At 36.3% G+C, this 24,852-nt stretch overlaps 1 protein-coding gene across 1 annotated transcript in view; it reads right to left on the reverse strand.

The window, feature by feature from the left end:
* The window catches only part of AMHR2 (anti-Mullerian hormone receptor type 2), a 154,534-nt gene that overhangs the window by 51,117 nt on the left and 78,565 nt on the right, over nucleotides 1-24,852 (reverse strand). The window contains exon 9 of the mRNA XM_053705541.1: nucleotides 13,038-13,198. Within this exon, the coding sequence (XP_053561516.1) occupies nucleotides 13,038-13,198 (161 nt within the window). The remainder of the gene's footprint in view (nucleotides 1-13,037; nucleotides 13,199-24,852) is intronic.

Genomic DNA, 24,852 nt, shown 5'->3' on the forward strand with positions numbered 1-24,852 from the left:
TTACTTATGACAATCCTTCATAAATGAGACAAAATAACTTATATCCCATATTAATTTAACCTCATCATGTAATGTATATAAGCATCATTTCTGTACCAGAGCACTGAGATATACATAACCTTTTGTTTTTAATGTACATGCACATGTGTTGAAAATGTTGATTAATATATTAGCATTTTTTGCCCTATAAAAGGAGCAATCATTGGATGTATTATGAGTCTATGATTAAGCGCCACTAGGGGGAATGAAACGCATCAGACTGTCACATAGCTCCATGTCTGTTGTGTGGATTTTATGGAGTCTTCAATAAAGCCTATGTTTTATGCAGCCTTCTTTTCTATTTTTATGCATTTTTGAAGCAGTGAGGTTCATGCTTCATTTAGGCGTGCACCCTGCCTGTTAGTCACGTTAGAACATTTGGATGACGTCATCACTTGGTGCCAGATTATTGGCATGTTGCCCACAAGCTGCAGTGGCTGTGCAGCGTGTGTTGGAGGATTTTTTTAACCTTGTCAGCCTGGTCTCACTTGCGGCGAAAGCCCATATATATTCCTAGAATGAATGTAGCAGAAGATGGATGTTGATCCCACGAGAAGCCGCAAATAGTACGTTTGATTGTTACTTATTTAGCATAAGGAACTGTCAATTACTATTATTCATGTTCAAGTAATGAATGGCTTTATCATCACTGATGCTGAAGATAACATTGGGAGTTATTTCTGTCACAACCCAGGAATTGGCACACATTTGAGATATATATATGATTATATTGATCCGTACAATATAACAGGCAGGTTGTTTTGTCAGTGTACACACACACATTAGACAGACATGGAGTTAGATAACACAGTGTTATCTAGTACATTGTATGATGCAGAAGCTAGAAAAGAGCTGTTCAGGTGTGTTATCTCTGCTGGTAAAAATGAGGGATTCATATCTGGAATGGAATTACAATTCAAAACTTTGGAAAAATTATTAATTACAGATTTGAGATTAACCTGGGATATAGAAGCATTTGAACACTATGTTGATTCAAATAGAGTACCTAGAGGTCTTTGTATGAATACGTTTCTAATGTTTGAAGTGGATGACCCTGAAACGATTCTAGAATGGAATGATGCATTAACTGAATGCTCTATAAAGCTTATGAAAATCCTTATACGTTGCAAACAGAGGCAGAGAGTACAACTAAAAGATCAGATTACTGAGGTTGAGCTTGAATTGAAGAATAATGAAATGCATGAAAAATTTAAAAACGTATTATGCAACAGCATGTTGATAAATTGGACACTACACTGGCTGAACGAAAGGGAAGGACAGGATGGACTGTGAGTCTAATAAAGTATACTATTGGCCGAATTTCCATCAAGGGAATCGTAGCTTTAAGAATAATAAAAGGTGCAAGTTTAATGAAAAAGAAAAGGATGATGAGAAACAAAAGGATTTAAAATCTAAACCCAATCTTAAGAAAAAGAAAAATAGAAGGATAATGTTTACTTCAACTGAAGCAGAATCTACGGATCTTGAATTACAGATTTCCTCTGCCTCAGGACTTTCCTCTCTCTCTCTCCCTCCTCATCAGCCTCTTCAATCTCTTATATTTCTTCTTTTTCCTCCCATTCTCTGCAGGTAACCTCAATGGATGACACAGAAAGTGAGGAACCAGTTGTGCGTCCAAAATCCAAAAACCACTAGAAGAGAATCCAAGGTCTCTGTAGAAGAACTAGGTTATTCAAAGGGAAGAAGAAGAAGAAAAAGACATTAAATATAAATGTCATTAATTTGTCAAACTATGTCTTGATTAAGCTAAAATGATCAGTTAAGTAAGGGGCTGAGCTCCATCCAGAAATTTCTGTGCTTTCAATTAGATATTAACAGATTTGTCAGGAAGCTCACACTCAGGAGATATTTTGCATAGCAAGGTGATTCAGAAACAAAAGTTAATTGTGATGATAATGAAGCAAGTATAATGAATGATGATATCTCATTTTCAGATGCCTGTACATTGAACACCCTTGTTGAGCTTAATGAAGACTGTGACACATTAACAGCAAATATGAAACCAAATAGCCCCAAACAATCTAGCTAAGATTTTTTATTCTATATAGTTTAGGGGTCCGGCATTGAATTTGTTTCAAAAGAATGTAGAGAAAGAAATAACAGAATTGGCAGACGAATAATAGGAGTAAACAACACAAAAGAAGTCTAACACGTTCTGAACAACTGGCCCTGGATCTTCTGCAAAGTAATGGGGATATTATTATCTGAAATTCAGATAAAGGCAGTAAAATAGTGATCCTTAATATAAATTAGTATTTTGAAGAAGCCCTACACTAACTGAATGACTCTACTGTGTATAGAAAATTACGGCATAATCCGACTTTGGGTTTTACAAGAGAACTAATGAATCTCCTTGATGATGGTGAATATATTGGCATCTTGAGTCAGGAAGAAGCACAACAACTTGTGCCAGAGTTTCCGATTGTTCCTCTATTCCACTATTTGCCTAAGGTTCACAAAGATCAAGTCAATCCTCCAGGTAGGCCAATTGTGTTAGGCATTGGCTCACTATTGTAGCCCCTATCTGAGTGGATGTACAGGATCTTGCAACCTTTGGTAAAGGGTCTCTACACTTATTTTAGAGACTCACACCATTTGCTGGAATGTGTGGAACATATTAAAGGGATATGAAACCCAAATGTTTTCTTTCTTTCATGATTCAGATATAACATGCAATTTTAAGCAACTTTCTTATTTACTCCTATTATCAATTTTTCTTTGTTCTCTTAGTATGTTTTGTTGAATGAGCAGCAATGCACAACTGGTTGCTGACTGAACACATAGGTGAGCCAATGACAATCTGTATATATATACAGCAACCAATCAGCAGCTAGAAACTAGGTTCTTTGCTGCTCCTGAGCTTTCCTAGATAAACCATTCAGCAAACGATAACAAGAGAAGGAAGCAAAATAAATAATAGAAGTATATTGGAAAGTTGTTTACAATTGTATTCTCTATCTGAATCATAAAAGAAGATTTTTGGGTTTCATGTCCCTTTAAATGGCAAAAGGAATATTGTTGGGTGGTGATAGACATAGTATCCCTATACACCTCTATACCACACACACTAGGCATATCTGCAGTTTGGTACTTTCTAAATAAGTTTACCAGCTACAAAAAAGAATTTAAGGTTTACATCTGCTCTGTTTTAGAATTTTTGCCGACACATAATTTCTTTATCTTTGATAATATATATTATTTACAATGCTGTGGTACAGCAATGGGGGCAAAATATGCCAATTTATTTGTTGGATTTTGGGAACTACAACATGTTTTCAATGCCAATAATCCTTTTGCCAAGAATACAGTGTTTTATAAGAGGTATATTGACGATCTGATTATGATCTTTGATATATGACTATGGACAATGCAGAATTTTTGCGATTTTTGGATTTTGTCAACAACAATGACATGAATCTAAGATTCATTGGGAATTTTAACAACTCTGGAATTGATTTCTTGGATATAGCTTTGGAAGGTGACACAGATGGCAATATAATAGTCACAAAAACATTTAGAAAGCCTAGTGCTGATAACACTATTCTACATGCCAAATCTTGCCATCCGCGCCACTTGACACAGGCTATTCCAAGGGGTCAATTCTTAAGGTTACGTAGGAACACAAATTATGATAATGTATATATGCAACAATCAGAGGAATTGTGTAACAGATTGGAGGCAAGGGGTTATAACTCCTTGGAATTAGTGAGACATGAGATTAGTCAGTTTCAGGCTAGACAGAATACACCTAGAAAAGAAAAAGTTATTGAACAGGGAGATATTTTGTTCACTACTGAATATACCAACCAATTCTCTAATATTGTAAAAATACTAAAAAGAAACGTACCTATTTTGGCCAGTGATAGTGTCCTAAAGGAAAGCATTAAACGGTGCAAATTTGTTTCCAAAAAAACAGTACTTTAGAATCTAGATTATCTCCAAGTATGGTAAAGAGATCAAGAACAGCAGGTAAAACTTGGTTACATATCAAAGGCAATTTCAGATGTGGAGGGAGGAATTGCCTAACTTGTGCCATGATAGATTATTTCAATTCATTTTAAATCTACAGTAGCTAATCAGACATACAGCATTGCTAACTGTAAAAACATATTTTGTAGTTTATTTGTTGTAATGTAATTTTTGCCACAGTCAGTATGTTGGTTAAAGAATTAGACAGTTACATGTCCTGGTACGTGAGCATTTTAATGATGTAAAAAATTACAAGTCAGATTCAACAGTGGCAAGACATTTCAATAATATGCATTTTTCAAATGTAGGAGATTTTTCAATTAAGGCCATTGATATAGCTAAGGTACCACCAATGGGTGGCAATAAATATAAAATTCTGGATAAAAAAGAACTTTATTGAATCTTTAAATAAAAACCAGAGCACTGAGATATACATAACCTTTTGTTTTTAATGTACATACAGCACATTTGTTGAAAATGTTGATTAATGAATGGGCATTTTTTGCCCTATAAAAGGAGCAAACATTGGATGTATTATGAGTTTATGATTAAGCGTCACTAGGGGACGAGAACCGTGTCAGACTGTCCCATAGCTCCATGTCGGTTGTGTGTATTTTATGTAGTCTTCAATAAAGCCTATGTTTTATTCTACGCTGATCTGCAGCCTTCTTTTCTATGTTTATAATTTTGTGAAGTAGTGAGGTTCATGCTTCGTTTAGGCGTGCACCCTGCCTGTTAGTCACGTAAGAAAGATTTCGATGCCGTCATCACTTGGTGCCAGACTATCGGCGTGTTGCCCGGGAGCTGCAGCGGCTGTGCAGCGTGTGTTGATTGACACTTTACTGCCTTGCAGGACTACTTCTAGGGTTTTTGGTTACAAAGGCGAAGACACATTTTGAAGCCCCTCTTTTCCCTGGTGAAACTATATACCCTGCCATTGCTACTTCTTAACAAAATGTTAGTTATGTGTTAAGCAGCTATATATAACTATTTTTATCTATAATGATAGATAAAATAGGTTTCCGTTTTCACATCAAATTCTTAAAGGGACACTGAACCCAAAAATGTTGTTTTGTAATTCAGAAAGACCATGCAATTTTAAGCAACTTTCTAATTTACTCCTATTATCAATTTTTCTTTGTTCTCTTGCTATCTTTATTTGAAAAAAGAAGGCATCTAAGCTTTTTTGGGTTCAGTACTCTGGACAGCAATTTTTTATTGGTGGATAAATTTATTCACCAATCAGCAAGGACAACCCAGGTTGTTCACCAAAAATGGGTCGGCATCTAAACTTACATTCTTGCATTTTAAATAAAGATACCAAGAGAATGAAGAAAATTTGATAATAGGAGTAAATTAGAAAGTTGCTTAAAATGTCATGCTCTATCTGAATCACAAAATAATTTTTTTGGGTACAGTGTCCCTTTAACTGTTAATATGATGTATTATAATTATAATAGATATAACAGTTAATTTCTACATGACATAACATGCCAAAGTGGTGGCTCAGCACAACATAGTAAATCAGTGGTGGCTCTTCATAAGGAATCAAACAGTGGTTATAAAACACACAAACCTTTAGGCAGGATTACCTCTTTTCTTTTTTACCATTATACCTAAACCGATACTAGCATGTCTAATAGGAAAATGTATCAAGCTGTAGCCAGACAAGTTCTCAAGCAGAGAAACTGTCCCCCTGCAATTGCCATAAAATGTAAGCCTGCAGAACAGCTCTATTGTTCAATCCTATCCCATGCTTTTGGGCAAGCCATTGCGTGAGTGCAGGGCCTGTCAATCACCTCGAACAAGCAAGTGATTTATCTTTCCCACCTAGGATTCCATTTGTGATTGCAGACTCACACTTGTAAGCCTGAACTTTTTTAAGCCCTACAATAGGTCACATTAACTTGCAGTGGAGTACTGGCAAGTTTTTGCCAGGGGACCAGTACAACTCAAACGTATTTTGGAGATGTGTCACTGTATAGTGATGATAATGAACATTTATTCATTAATAAACACATCACTCTGCACTATATGATAATACAAGGCATATATACGCTAATAAACCATCTGCACTGTATAATTATGCAGAGCACCAATACACTGGTAATATATATATATACTGCCCTGTATAATGACATTGAGGGTTCATACACTTTGCATAAAGATAATAGGTGCCTATACACTGATGGTGAGCTGTGCTGCATAATGACACCAATCATTTATACACTGAAATTAACACAAAGCACTGTATAATTATGCCAAGTATCAATACACTGAATGACGTGTTGCGCTGAAGAATAATTATGGTCATATATACACTTTAAAGGTACAGTACACTGTAAAATTGTTTTATATCGGGGGCGGAGCCAGCAGCTAAACAGAGAAGACGCACCTCAGAAATCTCCTGCAAAAAATGTATAGAATATAATGGCAAATAGGGATTTAATATCTGAAATTTGCCTCGAAATTAAACCTGAACAAGCAGGACTGAATTTGCTTCATCAGTGGACGGCAAAACTACTTTTTTAAAGTTTTTTTTTCCCCCTGGCTGTCGCTGCTAACTAGTTAATCTCTTGGCCTATGGGGCCTGCTACAATTATGGCATCAGATATAGAGGAAGGCTCTTCAGTTGTCCACAGAGCCCTGTGGAAGCTTGCTATACAACTATCTGCCAACTCTGCAGATCTCACTGCCAGCCTCTCATGGAGAGCCCTACAACCATAAGGCTAGACAAGCTAGAGGATATAGAATTCTCGGCCCGCATGGATCACTTTCATCTGCAAGAGGGGCAGACAGAGGAGACTATGGCTGATCCTACTCCATCAGCTGAGAAGCTACTAGCGTTTGAGCTGCCCTCCAAGATGGCAATCACTTTACCTGCCATGGGAGCACGGGGCCGAATCCCCAGAGTCTACAGGTCTGCAGGAACTAATGGACTTGAGGAGTCACGCTAACCATCGCATGATTGCTTTACCTGAAAACGTCAATCCTCTGCTGTCAGCCAGGATCTCGGATGCTCTAACATTGCTGGCCCTAATGGAGACCGACCACCTTGCTTGTCTGGGATCTTCACTGGAGTACAGCACATTTCCGGGCGCACCGGCTGCTGGCGTTCCCACAGGGTCCTGCAGGGTGAAGTCTTTAATTGTGGACCTTAGAAGAACGCACACTCGTGGGAGGCATCGGAATCTTGTGTTCCATGCTGTCCCTTATGTTTTCAAGAGAGGTATTGGCTGAACCTAAGATATTCTACGCGCACACTAGGAAGGCTAAGGTTATGCCCTCCAGAACTCATTTGAACTCAGTATAAATGTATTGTACTCGGACCACCGTTATACTTACTTACAGAATATATGACACCCTTTGCTTCCCTTTATTTGTAACGAGGTCATGCAGCTTTTTCTTCTACTACACATACTGGTAATTGCTTAATTTTGTGTTAGCGTGTAGAGTGTGACACTCCTGTTAGACTAGCTATATAAATTGTTGATTTACAGTTTTTTGTCACACATTGCCGCACTTAATTTCACTTAAGAGCTCTATTGACCATATACAGCATTGATATATCCTATAGACAGGCTGCAGACCTACTCCAGGTATACTTCTATAGTGTAGTGTCTCATGTTCATTTTCATGGCGTTTTTAGAGAAGGTAATCGTATATTTAGTGCTGCCAGTTCATAAACAGTTTTTTATATATATTTTCTATCACAGTCGGAGAGAGTTATATTTAATGCTGCATTAAATTGAGCTTTGTTTTCTTCTCTTATGTACAGTATATCCTTAAACATAGATCCGCATCTTCCCTTATAGTATCATCTCATTAAGCCCATGAGGCATAGATGTTAGTTATCTAATGGCGCATAAATGATCTAATATTGTACCTAGGGGTATTGCAATGGAAAAGAGGCTATACTACTGCACACAGTTTATATAGCTTTTTGCACACCCACTTCTTGTAACGTGCCCCTATGTGGTGGTGCTTGGTGTATTTTGTTTGTACATTTTCATAGTTTTATGTAAGATTATATGTGTGACTCTCATCCCTAGTTTCTCTATAGCTTGGTCCACACTTGGCATGTACAGAAGCTTCTCTGTAGTGTTCTATTGTATATTGCTGCCGGTAAACTCCATTACATTTTATATTTGTCCAACCACAACATGAGTAATCCAAACTGTTCCATGCCTGTACGGTGCTGTTGGCGGCCGAGACGGTACCGTATAGGGGTGTTATGGGATACTGACCTAGACACCCTGGTGTTGCCCTATTTCCTAGATCTATGTTTATGCTTACTACCTGGTAAGACACAATACGTAATTTACATTTTAGCTTCTTATCATGTTGTGACCTATATTGCCTTATGATAATGTGAGAGAGGCATAGTAAATCCATAGCCTGAATATACTTTTACAGGGTTGTTTAAAGTGTAAAAGTGTGGGTAAATAGTGCGCTGGTGGAATAAAGTATCAAACTCCTTACAGTGTTTTTAGATCCTTCAATCTAAAAGTAATGTGTAGAGAAAAGAGGTTTAGTAAGGGCGCTAATAGCTAAAGATACTATGTGGATTTATTAAGTGTATTTATGTGATAAGAGTTTAAAGTGTCAAAAAATGTGTAAAAAACATACAGTTAATTTATGTGTAAAATACAGTTTATTTGGTTACAATATGATTAAAGAACTTATAGAGACGTCTCTAGTACAAATCAATAAAATTTAAAAACAGACAAAAATACAGAAAAAATAAATCAATAAAAGATAAGATAAAAAGCAAGTAGTACTATTAGAGAATATTCGTATGCTACTTTTTATGTTGGTCACTCAGAAATATCACATGTAATGTGACTAGGCAGTTTGCCAAACTTTCCGTGAGTATTTTAAAGTTCATAAAATTTCTTACATACTTTCATTTAAAATTCGTTTACCAACTGGATAAAAACTTTGAAAGAAGATGGAGCTTAAAGCAGAGCTGTGCATAAAAAATGTTTGTATAGAGTTGTATCTTTCTGTCAAAATATACCAGACCTTTGTATTAGTTTCAAAGCAAACTTTCAGGGATAATTATCATGTCCATATATATGAACCAAGAGAGATGTCCCATAAACTTATTTTGCTAATGGTTTGAGATTGCAGTTTGCGACTCCCATACAAATTGTACCTTATCGTATACGTGAGCTATAGCAGGGTATCCTGTGCATCCTGCAGCTCGGTTCCTCCGATAGTGTCCTCGTGTTGCTGGCGTCTGACGTCACATCCAATGTGTGGGGGCCCGCCTTGCGTCCGCCAATCAATGCTTAGCCAGTTTCAGGATACCTTTTTGCATCCGATACAAGGTGTACAATTTTCTTCTTATTTCTGATACTTGCTTGTACCGGTCAGCAGAGGTGTGTTTGAATGAAAGAAATTTTCCTGCACTTAGTGCTTTTAAGCACGCAGGTTCCGATGATATATAATTTCAATGTCTTTTGTTGACAATCAACCCGGGTTGGTTCATTCAGTTCAGACGATAGTGGAGTCAAGGATACAGTCTTTAGCTTCTACGCGTTTCACTCCCTCTAGGAGCTTTATCAAGAATGATTCTGACTGTTTGACTCCTCTCTTTAATAGGTGTATCCAGTGTCTCTTTGAAGCTTGATAAAGCTCCTAGAGGGAGTGAAACGCGTAGAAGCTAAAGACTGTATCCTTGACTCCACTATCGTCTGAACTGAATGAACCAACCCGGGTTGATTGTCAACAAAAGACATTGAAATTATATATCATCGGAACCTGCGTGCTTAAAAGCACTAAGTGCAGGAAAATTTCTTTCATTCAAACACACCTCTGCTGACCGGTACAAGCAAGTATCAGAAATAAGAAGAAAATTGTACACCTTGTATCGGATGCAAAAAGGTATCCTGAAACTGGCTAAGCATTGATTGGCGGACGCAAGGCGGGCCCCCACACATTGGATGTGACGTCAGACGCCAGCAACACGAGGACACTATCGGAGGAACCGAGCTGCAGGATGCACAGGATACCCTGCTATAGCTCACGTATACGATAAGGTACAATTTGTATGGGAGTCGCAAACTGCAATCTCAAACCATTAGCAAAATAAGTTTATGGGACATCTCTCTTGGTTCATATATATGGACATGATAATTATCCCTGAAAGTTTGCTTTGAAACTAATACAAAGGTCTGGTATATTTTGACAGAAAGATACAACTCTATACAAACATTTTTTATGCACAGCTCTGCTTTAAGCTCCATCTTCTTTCAAAGTTTTTATCCAGTTGGTAAACGAATTTTAAATGAAAGTATGTAAGAAATTTTATGAACTTTAAAATACTCACGGAAAGTTTGGCAAACTGCCTAGTCACATTACATGTGATATTTCTGAGTGACCAACATAAAAAGTAGCATACGAATATTCTCTAATAGTACTACTTGCTTTTTATCTTATCTTTTATTGATTTATTTTTTCTGTATTTTTGTCTGTTTTTAAATTTTATTGATTTGTACTAGAGACGTCTCTATAAGTTCTTTAATCATATTGTAACCAAATAAACTGTATTTTACACATAAATTAACTGTATGTTTTTTACACATTTTTTGACACTTTAAACTCTTATCACATAAATACACTTAATAAATCCACATAGTATCTTTAGCTATTAGCGCCCTTACTAAACCTCTTTTGTTTAAAGTGTACTCACGCCCAAAAAGACCAAACATCTTTGGGTCTAATTTGGAGAAGCTTTTGCACACTGTTACTGTTTATACACCAATATCTATATACGTTATGGCTATATATATATATGTCACAAGCTACTATATCTTTCAAAGGCTTTGATGTGTACTACATATACGCTATTTCCATATAGGACTAACTTCACAATAAGTGTCAATACTACATGCTAAAGATTAACACCCCCTCCTCCAAGATATGGATCCTGTCTTCTCAATTTTCTTAGAATACCCTCGCCCCCCCCCCCCTCACACTAACGTGGATCTTTGTTGGATCTCACCCATTTTAGTATTTGTTTATCAGGGGTATTGTTATTTACACATTTTAAAGCGGTGTTTACCCGCTGTTATCCTTTACTTTGACATGTATAATGTATGTGGTGATCATCCTAAAAATATTATTGTTTCCTAAATCAATTGGTTCATGAGTAACAATTACTTTCACCACAGTTTATCGCTATTCTTAATTTTATAAAACGAGGTTCTCAAGCTATTGTTAATTAAGTATTGTGCAATTGTCATGTGTTGTACTAATTGAAGACATTCTATCTTGTTTATGTACAATATTTGATCTGCCATTTGCTGATGTTTATGTTTCACGAATCTCAATAAAAGATTATTTAATAAAAAAATAAAAAATAAATTGTTTTTATATCAATGTATTTTCAATGACTTGTTATACCAGCTGCCGAGTATAAAATGTATGAAGAATTGCATTTTCAGGTTTATTTGTGTATATGAAGTAGCTGGTTTTGTGCTTTTAAACCACAGCCTATTATAATGGGTTGAGCTTCAGGTTATATGATATTACTGTATTACTTAACTATCCTGCACCCTACTGGGACTGTAATTTCTTCTGCTGGCTGTGTTTACTTAGGCTATTCATTAGCTGAGACTTCAGTATTAAAGTGAAGGTCCATTTTGATGAATTAGTGCCCTGTTTTTAATAAACCTATTAAAAACAAGGGCACTTTAATTCATAAAAATTGACATTTCACTGTTTTCTTCAAAAACTTACCTTTTAATCCTGAATGCCGCTCCAGCGATTCCCTTAGCCATCGGAAGCCTCTGCAGACATCAGAAATGACGAATCAGGCTTCCTCCAATCACAGCTTCCCCCCTGGGGGAATCTTGGCCTGATGCAACGCTGTGATTGGAGGAAGCTGGATTTGTCATTTTGGATCCACGAAGACGGCTTGCGATGGGCGGAGGAAGTTCTGGAGCGGCTGCCAGGATTAAAAGGTACGTTTTTGAATGGAAAATGGATCATTGGGAACAATTTAAATGGAAGAAAATGTTTGGGTAAACTGTCCCTTTAATGTACAGATATGCATGTAGAGTAGACAAATAATAGATATGGAACTGTGCAGATGTGTCACACACACCGGAAATCATGCAGGAGAAGATACTGATATCTTGCAGTATATCAAAAGTTGGAGGATTGTTAATGCTCCTACACGTGCACAATAGCCCCAGTAATACCCATTATGGTGCAGTCCCACTGCTGTCACTGGCTCCACCAACTTTTATGAAGGCTCCTAAAGTTTTGCAGTGAGCACTGTAGTTTTTCTGGCTAACCTGCACTCTCTGCCTCTCTATGTTTCAGGGGAGCCCCCTCCCATTCTAGCACATATGCCACCAGATATACTCCTTAGTATAAAGCCAAAGTAAAGTAGCTGAAAAAATATAGATATTAAATAAAAAATTATGCCACGCACCAAATTTGCACCCCCCCCCCTTGTCTGCCTGTAGCACCAGCCTTGCTGCCTTGAGATCTGTGTAAAGTTCCAGTGCACTGGTGTTGCGGAAAGAGTTGATTTGTCAAATGCATTTTTTATGCAAATAAATTAATATCACCAAGAAATGTAACATTGTGTATATCTGTATAAAATACCAAAAATAAATATTCATACAGTACCTACCATCAATATCTGTGTGTCATTCAACATCAAGTAATAAACTGCAGTGTGCATATTTCATTCTAAAAGAGACACTAAACACTAAGGGGTATATTTATTAATGTGCGAGTGGGAAAAAAACACCCACTCTCTCGCGCAAACACCATGACATATTCTCATTAGCGCAAACCTGACATGAAAATATGAATATTTCATATTCTAATGTTCTCATAACAGAGCTCGTTACTTATTGAGCGCCCGCAAATGGGCAAATTTGCCTGTTTGCGGGCGCGTATTAATTTATTCCTTTAAATTCCTCTTGGTTTAAATGTTTATGGACATAATGAACATGGTAATCACACCTATGATTGCTCATTCTTACCATGCTTATAACAGCTGTATCTTGTGATTTTTTACTCTTCAGTTGGTTTTCCATCAGCACTACAGACAGACCAAAATCTGAGATTACACAAGAGCCATCTGTTGTCACCAGGATGTTGTCACTGCTAAGATCTCTATGAGCAATCGCTGGTTTGTACTTATCTGAGAGAATGAGAGAAAGCAGGGTATTAAATATCCTGTGAGAAACAAATTTAACATTGACAAGGAGAAGAAAACATTGTACAAAATATGCTACCTAAAAACGAATTAAAGAGACATACCTGAAAACTAATTAAAGAAACTTACCTGATAACTAATTAAAGAGACTTACCTGAAAACTAATTAAAGTGAATGTAAATTGCAATGATAAAGTGCCTGTTTTTTAAAAAATTCGATTAAAAACAGGGGCACTTTAATTCATCAAAATCACTTGTGTTGTGAAAATACTTGCTTTTTAATCCAGACAGCCGCTCCAGCTTCCCCCGGTCGTTGCAAGCCTCTTCCTACGTCATAAATGACGGATCGGTCATCCTCCAATTACGCCCCCCCCCGGCGGAATCAGTGTCTGATTCAACGCCGTGATTGGAGGAAGCCGGATTCCTCATTTTAGACCCAGGAAGAGGCTTGCGACAGGCGGAGGATGCGATGCAGCGGCTGTCAAGATTAAAAGGTAAGTATTTTCACAACACAAGTGAAATGTAAATTTTGATGAATTAAAGTGCCCTTGTTTTTAATCGAATTTTTTTAAAAACTGGCACTTTATCATCACAATTTACATTCACTTTAAAGAGACATACCTAAAAACTAATTAAAGAGACTAACCTGAAAGCTGTTTAAAGAGACATATCTAAAAACTAATTAAAGAGACATACCTAAAAACTAATTAAACAGACATACCTGAAAGCTATTTAAAGAGACATACCTGGAAACTAATTAAAGAGACATGCCTGAATACTAATGAAAGAGACATGCCTGAAAACTAATAAAAGAAACATACCTACAAACTAATTAGAGAGACATACCTGAAAGCTATTTAATCCTTTGAGTACTAAGCACTTTCCCACCTGGGTGGCTGTTAAGGTTTATTTTATTTATTTTTTTAAATTATTTTTTTTTTTTAGATCCCCAATACTCACACTATTGGAAAGGTTAGGCAATTACCTTTCCAACAGTGGGTCTTGGGGGTCTATAGCTGCTTAGATGCCTGAGATACAGGCTTCTAAGCAGCATGCCCCCGCTCCTACACTTAACAATGTGAATTATAAATAAAGTTGTGCAGTGACATCATCACTTTATTGGGTGTGACGTCACCACACATAACATGAAGCCCCGGAGATGCCTGTCACTATGCAGGCCCGATCGCCGGGATAGGAGCAGGTGAGAGCCCCCAGATCTCCCTCAAGGTGGGAGAGTGCTAGCGACGGCTCTGAGCCGTCGTTAGCATCTGAGTGGGAAACTCTGCGACGCCTCAGAGCAGTCGTTAGCACTGAAAGGGTTAAAGAGACATACCTGAAAGCTATTTAAAGAGACATACCTGAAAACTAATTAAAGAGACATACCTCAAACCTAAAGAGACATACTTAAAAACTAATTAAAGAGACATACCTGAAAACTAATTAAAGGGACAGTAAAGTCACAAAATATCTTTCATGATATAGGGCATGTAATTTTAAACAACTTTCCAATTTACTTTTATTACCAATTTTGCTTTGTTCTCTTGGTATTCTTAGTTGAAAGCTAAATCTAGGAGGTTCATGTGCTAATTTCTTAGACCTTGAAGACTGCCTCTAATTGGAAAGCATTTTGACAGTTTTTCACCACTAGAGGGCGTTAGTTCATGTGTTTCATATAGATAACATTGAGCTCCGGTATGTGAAGCTCCTAAGAGCAAGCACTGATTGGCTAAAAATGCATGTCTGTCAAAAGAACTGAAATAAGGGGGAAGTTTGCAGAGGCATAGATACAAGGTAATCACAGAGGTAAAAAGTATATTATTATAACTGTGTTGGTTATGCAAAATTGGGGAATGGGTAATAAAGGGATTATCTACCTTTTTAAACAACAACAATTCTGGTGTTTACTGTCCCTTTAAAGAGACATGCCTGAAAACTAATTAAAGAGACATATCTGAAAACTAAAGAGACATGCCTGAAAGCTATTCAAAGAGACATACCTGAAAACTAATTAAAGAGACATACCTAAAAACTAATTAAACAGACATACCTGAAAACTAATTAAAGCGACATACCTGAAAACTAATTAAAGTGAATGTAAACTGTGATGATAAAGTGCCTGTTTTTAAAAAATTTGATTAAATCAGGGGCACTTTAATTCATTAAAATTTACATTTCACTCGTGTTGTGAAAATACTTACCTTGTAATCCTGACAGCTGCTCCAGCTTCCCCCGGTCGTCGCAAACCTCTTCCTACGTCATAAATGACGGATCGGTCATCCTCCAATCACGGTTTCCCCCTCAGGGGAATCAGTGTCTGATTCAACGCCGTGATTGTAGGAAGCCGGATTCCTCATTTTAGACCCAGGAAGAGGCTTGTGACGGGCGGAGGATGCGATGCAGTGGCTGTCAAGATTAAAAGGTAAGTATTTTCATAACACAAGTGAAATGTAAATTTTGATGAATTAAAGTGCCAGTTTTAAAAAAACTGGCACTTTATCATCACAATTTACATTCACTTTAAAGATATATACCTAAAAACTAATTAAAGAGACATACCTGAAAACTAATTAAAGAGACAGACCTAAAAACTAATTAAAGAGACATACCTAAAAACTAATTAAAGAGACATACCTGAAAACTAATTAAAGAGACAGACCTAAAAACTAATTAAAGAGACATACCTGAATCTATTTAAAGAGACATACCTGGAAACTAATTAAAGAGACATACCTGAAAACGAATTAAAGAGACATACCTGAAAACTAATTAAATAGATGTACCTGAAAACTAATTAAAAAGACATACCTAAAAACTATTTAAAGAGATACCGTATATCTGAAAGCTATTTAAAGAGCCATACCTGAAAACTAATTAAAGAGACATGCCTGAAAACTAATAAAAGAGACATACCTAAAAACGAATTAAAGAGACATACCTGAAAGCTATTTAAAGACATATGCCTGAAAACTAATAAAAGAGACATACCTAAAAACGAATTAAAGAGACATACCTGAAAGCTATTTAAAGAGACATACCTGAAAGCTAATTAAAGAGACAAACCTGAAAACTAAATAAAGAGACATGCCTGAAAGCTATTTAAAGAGACATACCTGAAAACTAATTAAAGAGAGATACCTGAAAACTAATTAAAGAGACATGCCTGAAAGCTATTTAAAGAGACATAGCTGAAAACTAATTAAAAAGACATACCTGGAAACTAATTAAAGAGACATACCTGAAAGCTATTTAAAGAGACATACCTGAAAGCTAATTAAAGAGACAAACCAAAAAACTAATTAAATAGACATACCTAAAAACTTATTAAAGAGACATGCCTGAAAGCTATTTAAAGAGACATACCTGAAAACTAATTAAAGAGACATACCTAAAAGCTATTTAAAGAGACATACCTGGAAACTAATTAAAGAGTCCTTCAGTCATGGAAGAGGGGCATACAAGTCAGGGCCAGAGGCAGATGTTGGTGGTAGGAGACTCTATTATTAGGAAGGTTGATAGGGTAATTTGTCATCCAGACCCTTTACATAGAACAGTTTGCTGTCTTCCAGGGGCTCGTGTTAGGCATATTGTGGAGCGTATTGATAGATTGTTAGAGGGATGTGGGTCTGATCCTGCAGTCATGGTGCATATTGGTACTAATGAAGGAATCGGTGGGAGATGGAGAGTCCTAAAAAATGACTTCAGGGAGTTAGGTAGCAAGCTTAAAGCAAGGACCTCCAAAGTAATATTTTCTGAGATATTACCAGTGCCGTGTGCTAATTCAGTAAGGCAGAAGGAGTTAAGGTCTGTTAATTCATGGCTAAAGACATGGTGTAAAAATGAGGGGTTTGACTTTTTAGAACACTGGGCTGATTTTTCACTAGGGTACAATTTGTACAGTAAGGATGGATTGCACCTGAATGACATGGGTGCAGGTGTGTTGGGGGAAAGGATGGTAGCACGTTTAGAGAACCTTTTAAACTAGGCAAAGGGGGGGAGGGTCAGTTAGAACAAAATAGAACAGAGAGATCAGTCTGTGAATATGACAATCCCTTAATATCTCAAGGAAGGGATGACTTAAGAAATGTCACATTAGAAAATATAGAGGAAAGCACACCGAGTAGCAGCAGAAAGCACATGAAAATTAAATGTATGACAACAAATGCAAGAAGCATGACAGGTAAAATGGGGGAGCTGACGCTCTTAGTTGCAGAAGAGGACTATGATGTTATCAGTATAACTGAAACTTGGTGGGATGATTCACATGACTGGGCAGTTAACTTAGAGGGGTATACATTATTTAGGAGGGACAGGAATAATAAAAGGGGTCGAGGAATCTGCATGTATATTAAACCTAACCTTAAACCTACAATAAGGGAAGATATTTATGATACAAGTGATAATGTAGAGACCCTGTGGGTTGAAATAAAGAGTGGGGGGAAAAATCCTAAAAAAATATTACTAGGAACATGCTACAAGCCTCCCAACATTAGTGACCCGGAGGAAACTGAACTACTTATCCAAATAGGTAAGGCTGCTAATAACAGTGCTGTAATTATGGGAGATTTTAACTACCCTGATATAAACTGGGCCAATGAAACTAGTAATTCAGCTAAGGGGGATAGATTTTTAAATGTTCTCAGGGATAACTTCTTGTCACAATTAATAGAGGAGCCAACTAGGAGTAAAGCTATATTGGATTTAGTGCTATCAAACAATACAGATATAATATCAAACATAGAAGTCAAAGAACATTTGGGTAACAGTGATCATAACATGGTCACATTTGAAATCTATTTTCAAATGCAGTGTTTTAAAGGCTTAACTAAGACTTTTAATTTCAAGAAAGCAAAATTCAACGATTTAAGGAAATCATTAAATAATATAAATTGGGACAATGTATTTTCTAATAAAAATACAGAGAATAAATGGATAATATTTAAAAATGTGTTAAATAAATATACATATCAACACATACCATATGGTTATAAAAGTAAAAATAAAAAAACAAAGCCATTATGGCTAAATAAAAATGTGTTAAGAGAAATTAGGAAAAAACGTAGGGCATTTAAATTATTAAAAGAAAATAGTACAGACTCAGCATACAATATTTATAAGGAATGTAACAAAGCATGCAAAAAAGCAATCAAATTAGCCAAAATTGAAAATGAAAAATTAATTGCTAAGGATTCTAAGTCTAACCCTAAAAGGTTCTTTAAGTACATAAATAGCAAAAAATCTAAGAAGGATAATATAGGTACATTAAAATGTGTGGAGGGTAGCATGATAAATAATGACAGGGAGAAGGCTGAGGTACTAAACCAGTTTTTTTCTTCAGTATACACAAGAGAAGAACCATTGAATGATACTTTTGAACATAATAGAACATGCCAGTCCATACCACTAACTGGGTTTTGTTTAGAGGATATCAGGAAAAAACTGGAAAATATTAAGGTAAATAAAACTCCAGGCCCAGATGGAATACACCCAAGGGTGTTGAGGGAACTTAGCACTGTTATAGACAAACCTTTACTCTTAATTTTTCAAGACTCATTATCCTCAGGCATGGTACCCCAGGATTGGCGTAAAGCTGATGTGGTGCCACTCTTCAAAAAGGGAAGCAGGGATGATCCAGGAAGCTATAGACCAGTTAGTCTGACATCAATAGTGGGGAAGATATTTGAAGGGATTATAAGGGATTATATTGATGAGCATATTCGTGTAAACAAGATTATGAGTTCTAATCAGCATGGCTTTAGGAGAAATAGATCATGTCAAACTAATCTAATTAGATTCTACGAGGAAGTAAGTCAAAATATAGATAAAGGGGAATCAGTGGATGTGATATACTTAGATTTTGCAAAGGCATTTGATACAGTGCCACATGAGAGATTAATGCACAAAATTAAGGGACTGGGAATAGCTGAAAATGTTAGCTCATGGATAAATAACTGGATAAAAGATAGGGAGCAACGAGTAGTAGTAAATGGATCATACTCAGATTGGACAAAGGTAATCAGTGGCGTCCCCCAGGGATCAGTACTGGGCCCTGTTCTTTTTAATATTTTTATAAATGACTTGGAGCAAGGATTAAATAGCGACATCTCTATTTTTGCAGATGATACTAAGTTAAGTAAGGTCATAAGGTCAGAGCAGGACGAACTGTCTTTACAAAGGGATTTGCTAAAATTAGAACTATGGGCAAGTGAATGGAAAATGAGATTTAATACGGAAAAATGCAAGGTTCTACATTTTGGAAGTAAAAATAAGCAGGCTACGTATTTTTTAAATGGGACAAGACTTAGCCAAACACAGGAGGAAAGGGATTTGGGAGTAGTAATAGATAACAAGCTAAAGATGGGTGCACAATGCAGGGCAGCGGCTTCAAAGGCTAATAAGATACTAGCATGTATTAAAAGAGGTATTGATTCAAGGGAGGAAAGCATAATTCTGTCATTATATAAAGCCCTGGTAAGACCTCACCTTGAGTTTGGAGTGCAGTTCTGGGGACCAATTGCTAAAAAAGATATTGCAGAACTAGAAAAAGTTCAGAGAAGGGCCACAAAGCTAATAAGGGGATTGGAGAAATTAACCTATGAGGAGAGGCTAGCCAAACTGGGTCTGTTTTCTTTAGAAAAAAGGCGCTTGAGAGGTGACATGATTACTTTATATAAATATATTCAAGGCCCATATACAGAGATGGCAGAAGCTTTGTTTATTCCAAGAAAATTGTTTCTGACAAGAGGTCATAATTTAAGGTTGGAGGAACGGAGATTTAATCTCCTGCAACGGAAACGTTTTTTCACTGTGAGAGCAATAAAATTGTGGAACTCATTACCAAAGGAGGTAGTGAATGCCAATACCATAGATACATTTAAAAATAGTCTGGATAAGTTTCTGTATACAAACAAAATTCATGGATATGATTGCTAGTATTAAATGGGTCACATTTTAATGGGGTTATTTAAGCTTAACTGGAGCTTTTTGTAAGTATTTTAGATTTGTATAGGTTGAACTCGATGGACTTCAGTCTTTTTTTCAACCTTATCTACTATGTTACTATGTTACTATGAGACATGCCTGAAAATGAATTAAAGAGACATGCCTGAAAACTAATAAAAGAGACATACCTACAAATTAATTAGAGAGACATACCTGAAAGATATTTAAAGAGACATACCTGAAAACTAATTAAAGAGACATACCTGAAAACTAATTAAAGAGACATATCTGAAAACTAAAGAGACATGCCTGAAAGCTATTCAAAGAGACATACCTGAAAACTAATTAAAGAGACATACCTAAAAACTAATTAAACAGACATACCTGAAAACTAATTAAAGCGACATACCTGAAAACTAATTAAAGTGAATGTAAACTGTGATGATAAAGTGCCTGTTTTTAAAAAATTTGATTAAATCAGGGGCACTTTAATTCATTAAAATTTACATTTCACTCGTGTTGTGAAAATACTTACCTTGTAATCCTGACAGCTGCTCCAGCTTCCCCCGGTCGTCGCAAGCCTCTTCCTACGTCATAAATGACGGATCGGTCATCCTCCAATCACGGTTTCCCCCTCAGGGGAATCAGTGTCTGATTCAACGCCGTGATTGTAGGAAGCCGGATTCCTCATTTTAGACCCAGGAAGAGGCTTGTGACGGGCGGAGGATGCGATGCAGTGGCTGTCAAGATTAAAAGGTAAGTATTTTCATAACACAAGTGAAATGTAAATTTTGATGAATTAAAGTGCCAGTTTTAAAAAAACTGGCACTTTATCATCACAATTTACATTCACTTTAAAGATATATACCTAAAAACTAATTAAAGAGACATACCTGAAAACTAATTAAAGAGACAGACCTAAAAACTAATTAAAGAGACATACCTAAAAACTAATTAAAGAGACATACCTGAAAACTAATTAAAGAGACAGACCTAAAAACTAATTAAAGAGACATACCTGAATCTATTTAAAGAGACATACCTGGAAACTAATTAAAGAGACATACCTGAAAACGAATTAAAGAGACATACCTGAAAACTAATTAAATAGACGTACCTGAAAACTAATTAAAAAGACATACCTAAAAACTATTTAAAGAGATACCGTATATCTGAAAGCTATTTAAAGAGACATACCTGAAAACTAATTAAAGAGACATGCCTGAAAACTAATAAAAGAGACATACCTAAAAACGAATTAAAGAGACATACCTGAAAGCTATTTAAAGACATATGCCTGAAAACTAATAAAAGAGACATACCTAAAAACGAATTAAAGAGACATACCTGAAAGCTATTTAAAGAGACATACCTGAAAGCTAATTAAAGAGACAAACCTGAAAACTAAATAAAGAGACATGCCTGAAAGCTATTTAAAGAGACATACCTGAAAACTAATTAAAGAGAGATACCTGAAAACTAATTAAAGAGACATGCCTGAAAGCTATTTAAAGAGACATAGCTGAAAACTAATTAAAAAGACATACCTGGAAACTAATTAAAGAGACATACCTGAAAGCTATTTAAAGAGACATACCTGAAAGCTAATTAAAGAGACAAACCAAAAAACTAATTAAATAGACATACCTAAAAACTTATTAAAGAGACATGCCTGAAAGCTATTTAAAGAGACATACCTGAAAACTAATTAAAGAGACATACCTAAAAGCTATTTAAAGAGACATACCTGGAAACTAATTAAAGAGACATGCCTGAAAATGAATTAAAGAGACATGCCTGAAAACTAATAAAAGAGACATACCTACAAATTAATTAGAGAGACATACCTGAAAGATATTTAAAGAGACATACCTGAAAACTAATTAAAGAGACATACCTGAAAACTAATTAAAGAGACATATCTGAAAACAAATTAAAGAGACATACCTAAAAATGAATTAAAGAGACATGCCTGAAAAGTAATTAAAGATACATACCTAAAAATGAATTAAAGAGACATACCTGAAAACTAATTAAAGGGACATACCTAAAATGAATTAAAGAGACATGCCTGAAAGCTATTTAAAGAGACATACCTGAAAACTAATTAAAGAGACATACCTGAAAACTAATTAAAGAGACATACCTGAAAACTAATTAAAGAGACATACCTGAAAACTAATTAAAGAGACATACCTGAAAACTAATTAAATATACATGCCTAAAAACTAATTAAAGAGACATGCCTGAAAGCTATTTAAAGAGACATACCTGGAAACTAATGAAAGAGACATACCTAAAAAACTAATTAAAGAGACACACTTGAAAGCTATTTAAAGAGACATACCTGAAAACTAATTAAAGAAACATGTCTGAAAACTAATTCAAGAGACATGCCTTAAAGCTAATAAAAAAGATATGAAAGCTAAAATTAAACTTTAATGATTAAAATAGGGTATGTAATTTTAAGAGACTTTCAGTTTACTTATTTTTTAAATGTATTTTGTTCTCTTGGTATCCTTTGTTGAAAAGCATACATAGGCACGGTCAGGAGCAGCAGCTCATTTCTGGTAGCTAGCACGTGTTTACACACATTTGCCTATTGTTATTAGCTCAACAGATCTGTCCCACTAGGTCCCAGCAGTGCATTGATAATCATGAGGTGACTTTAAAAATGTGTTTAACTACATGTTTATGTGAACACTAAAGTGCAATAATAAAATGCTCTAAAAGATTCATTTTTGGTTGCAGTTTGATATCTCTTTAAATTGAAATGAAATGCATTCTATCACATCATATTTTCATTTATTTTTTTCTTTTAAACATAAACAATTTTGGATAGAATTGAACTGAATTGATAATTATTTTGGTATGCATCATGACAACCAGGGGGTTGAGTACGCATGTGCTGTTGGCAGAGTCTGATGGGCCATCAATAAAAAAAAAAATTGAAATGCTGTCTTTTAGCTGAACCAAAGAAACATGTTGGCTACAATATATTAGGTATATGACGTGTTTTTTGCAGTCCAGAGTCATCCAAAAAGTGCTAAAAGTGTAGTTTAGCATATTGATTGAGATGGCTCAGAATTTGACAACACCTCTCTGTATAATTTACAGATAATTTAAAACAGTGTTCCAGTCCTACCAGAACTCAACAAATGTTAGTTTGTTTTTTATTTTTTCGTGGTGTTAGGATTTTTTTACTTTGTAATTTAGATTTTATATTTTTGGGGTGCCTCAGATTAAGGGTTAATAGTTTTATTTAGGTGTCAGTGATGCGGGTGGGCGGCGGATTAGGGGTTAATAGTTTTATTTAGGTGTTAGCGATGCGGGTGGGCAGCAGATTAGGGGTTAATAGTTTTATTGTAGTGTTGGCGATGTCGGGGTGGCGGATTAAGGGTTAATATCTTTATTTAGTGTTGGCGATGTTGGGGGCAGCGGATTAGGGGTTATTAGACTAGGGGTTTATGTTAGAGTGTTAGATTTATAATTTGTTTCCATAGACATCAATGGGGAATGCATTATAGCAATCACAATTCCACATTCACAGGTGTTAGGTTGTTTTCTAAAACTTTTTTCTCCATTGATATCTATGGGGGATACGTGCATGCGCACGTCAAGTCAGGACTTGGCTATTGTGTGGTATGGAGCTTAACGCACCATACCACACAACACAAGAAGGTTTTTTTGTCTTTTGTAATGGCAGTGCTATGGAAAATGCGGTACTGCTAAGTTTTTAGCGTTATTTACGCACCGGGTTTAGCGCACAACTTGTAATCTCGCTCTATCGGCTAGATTTAGAGTTTTGTCGGTAATGACCCGCGTAGCTAACGCTGGCTTTTTTCTGGCCGCACCTTTTAAATAACTCTGGTATTGAGAGTTCACAGAATGGCTGCGTTAGGCTCCAAAAAAGGAGCGTAGAGCATATTTAACGCAACTTCAACTCTCGATACCAGAGTTGCTTACGGACGCGGCCAGCTTCAAAAACGTGCTCGTGCACGATTCCCCCATAGAAAACAATGGGGCTGTTTGAGCTGAAAAAAAACCTAACACCTGCAAAAAAGCCGCGTTCAGCTCCTAACGCAGCCCCATTGTTTCCTATGGGGAAACACTTCCTACGTCTGCACCTAACACTCTAACATGTACCCCGAGTCTAAACACCCCTAACCTTACACTTATTAACCCCTAATCTGCCGCCCCCGCTATCGCTGACCCCTGCATATTATTTTTAACCCCTAATCTGCCGCTCCGTACACCCCCGCCACCTACATTATCCCTATGTACCCCTAATCTGCTGCCCTAACATCGCTGACCCCTATATTATATTTATTAACCCCTAATCTGCCGCCCCCAACGTCGCCTCCACCTAACTACACTTATTAACCCCTAATCTACCGACCGGACCTGAGCGCTACTATAATAAAGTTATTAACCCGTAATCCGCCTCACTCCCGCCTCAATAACCCTATAATAAATAGTATTAACCCCTAATCTGCCCTCCCTAACATCACCGATACCTAACTTCAAGTATTAACCCCTAATCTGCCGACTGGAGCTCACCGCTATTCTAATAAATGTATTAACCCCTAAAGCTAAGTCTAACCCTAACACTAACACCCCCCTAAATTAAATATAATTTAAATCTAATGAAATAAATTAACTCTTATTAAATAAATTATTCCTATTTAAAGCTAAATACTT

This window comes from Bombina bombina, chromosome 3 (assembly GCF_027579735.1).
Source record: "Bombina bombina isolate aBomBom1 chromosome 3, aBomBom1.pri, whole genome shotgun sequence".
Taxonomy (NCBI): Eukaryota; Metazoa; Chordata; class Amphibia; order Anura; family Bombinatoridae; genus Bombina; species Bombina bombina.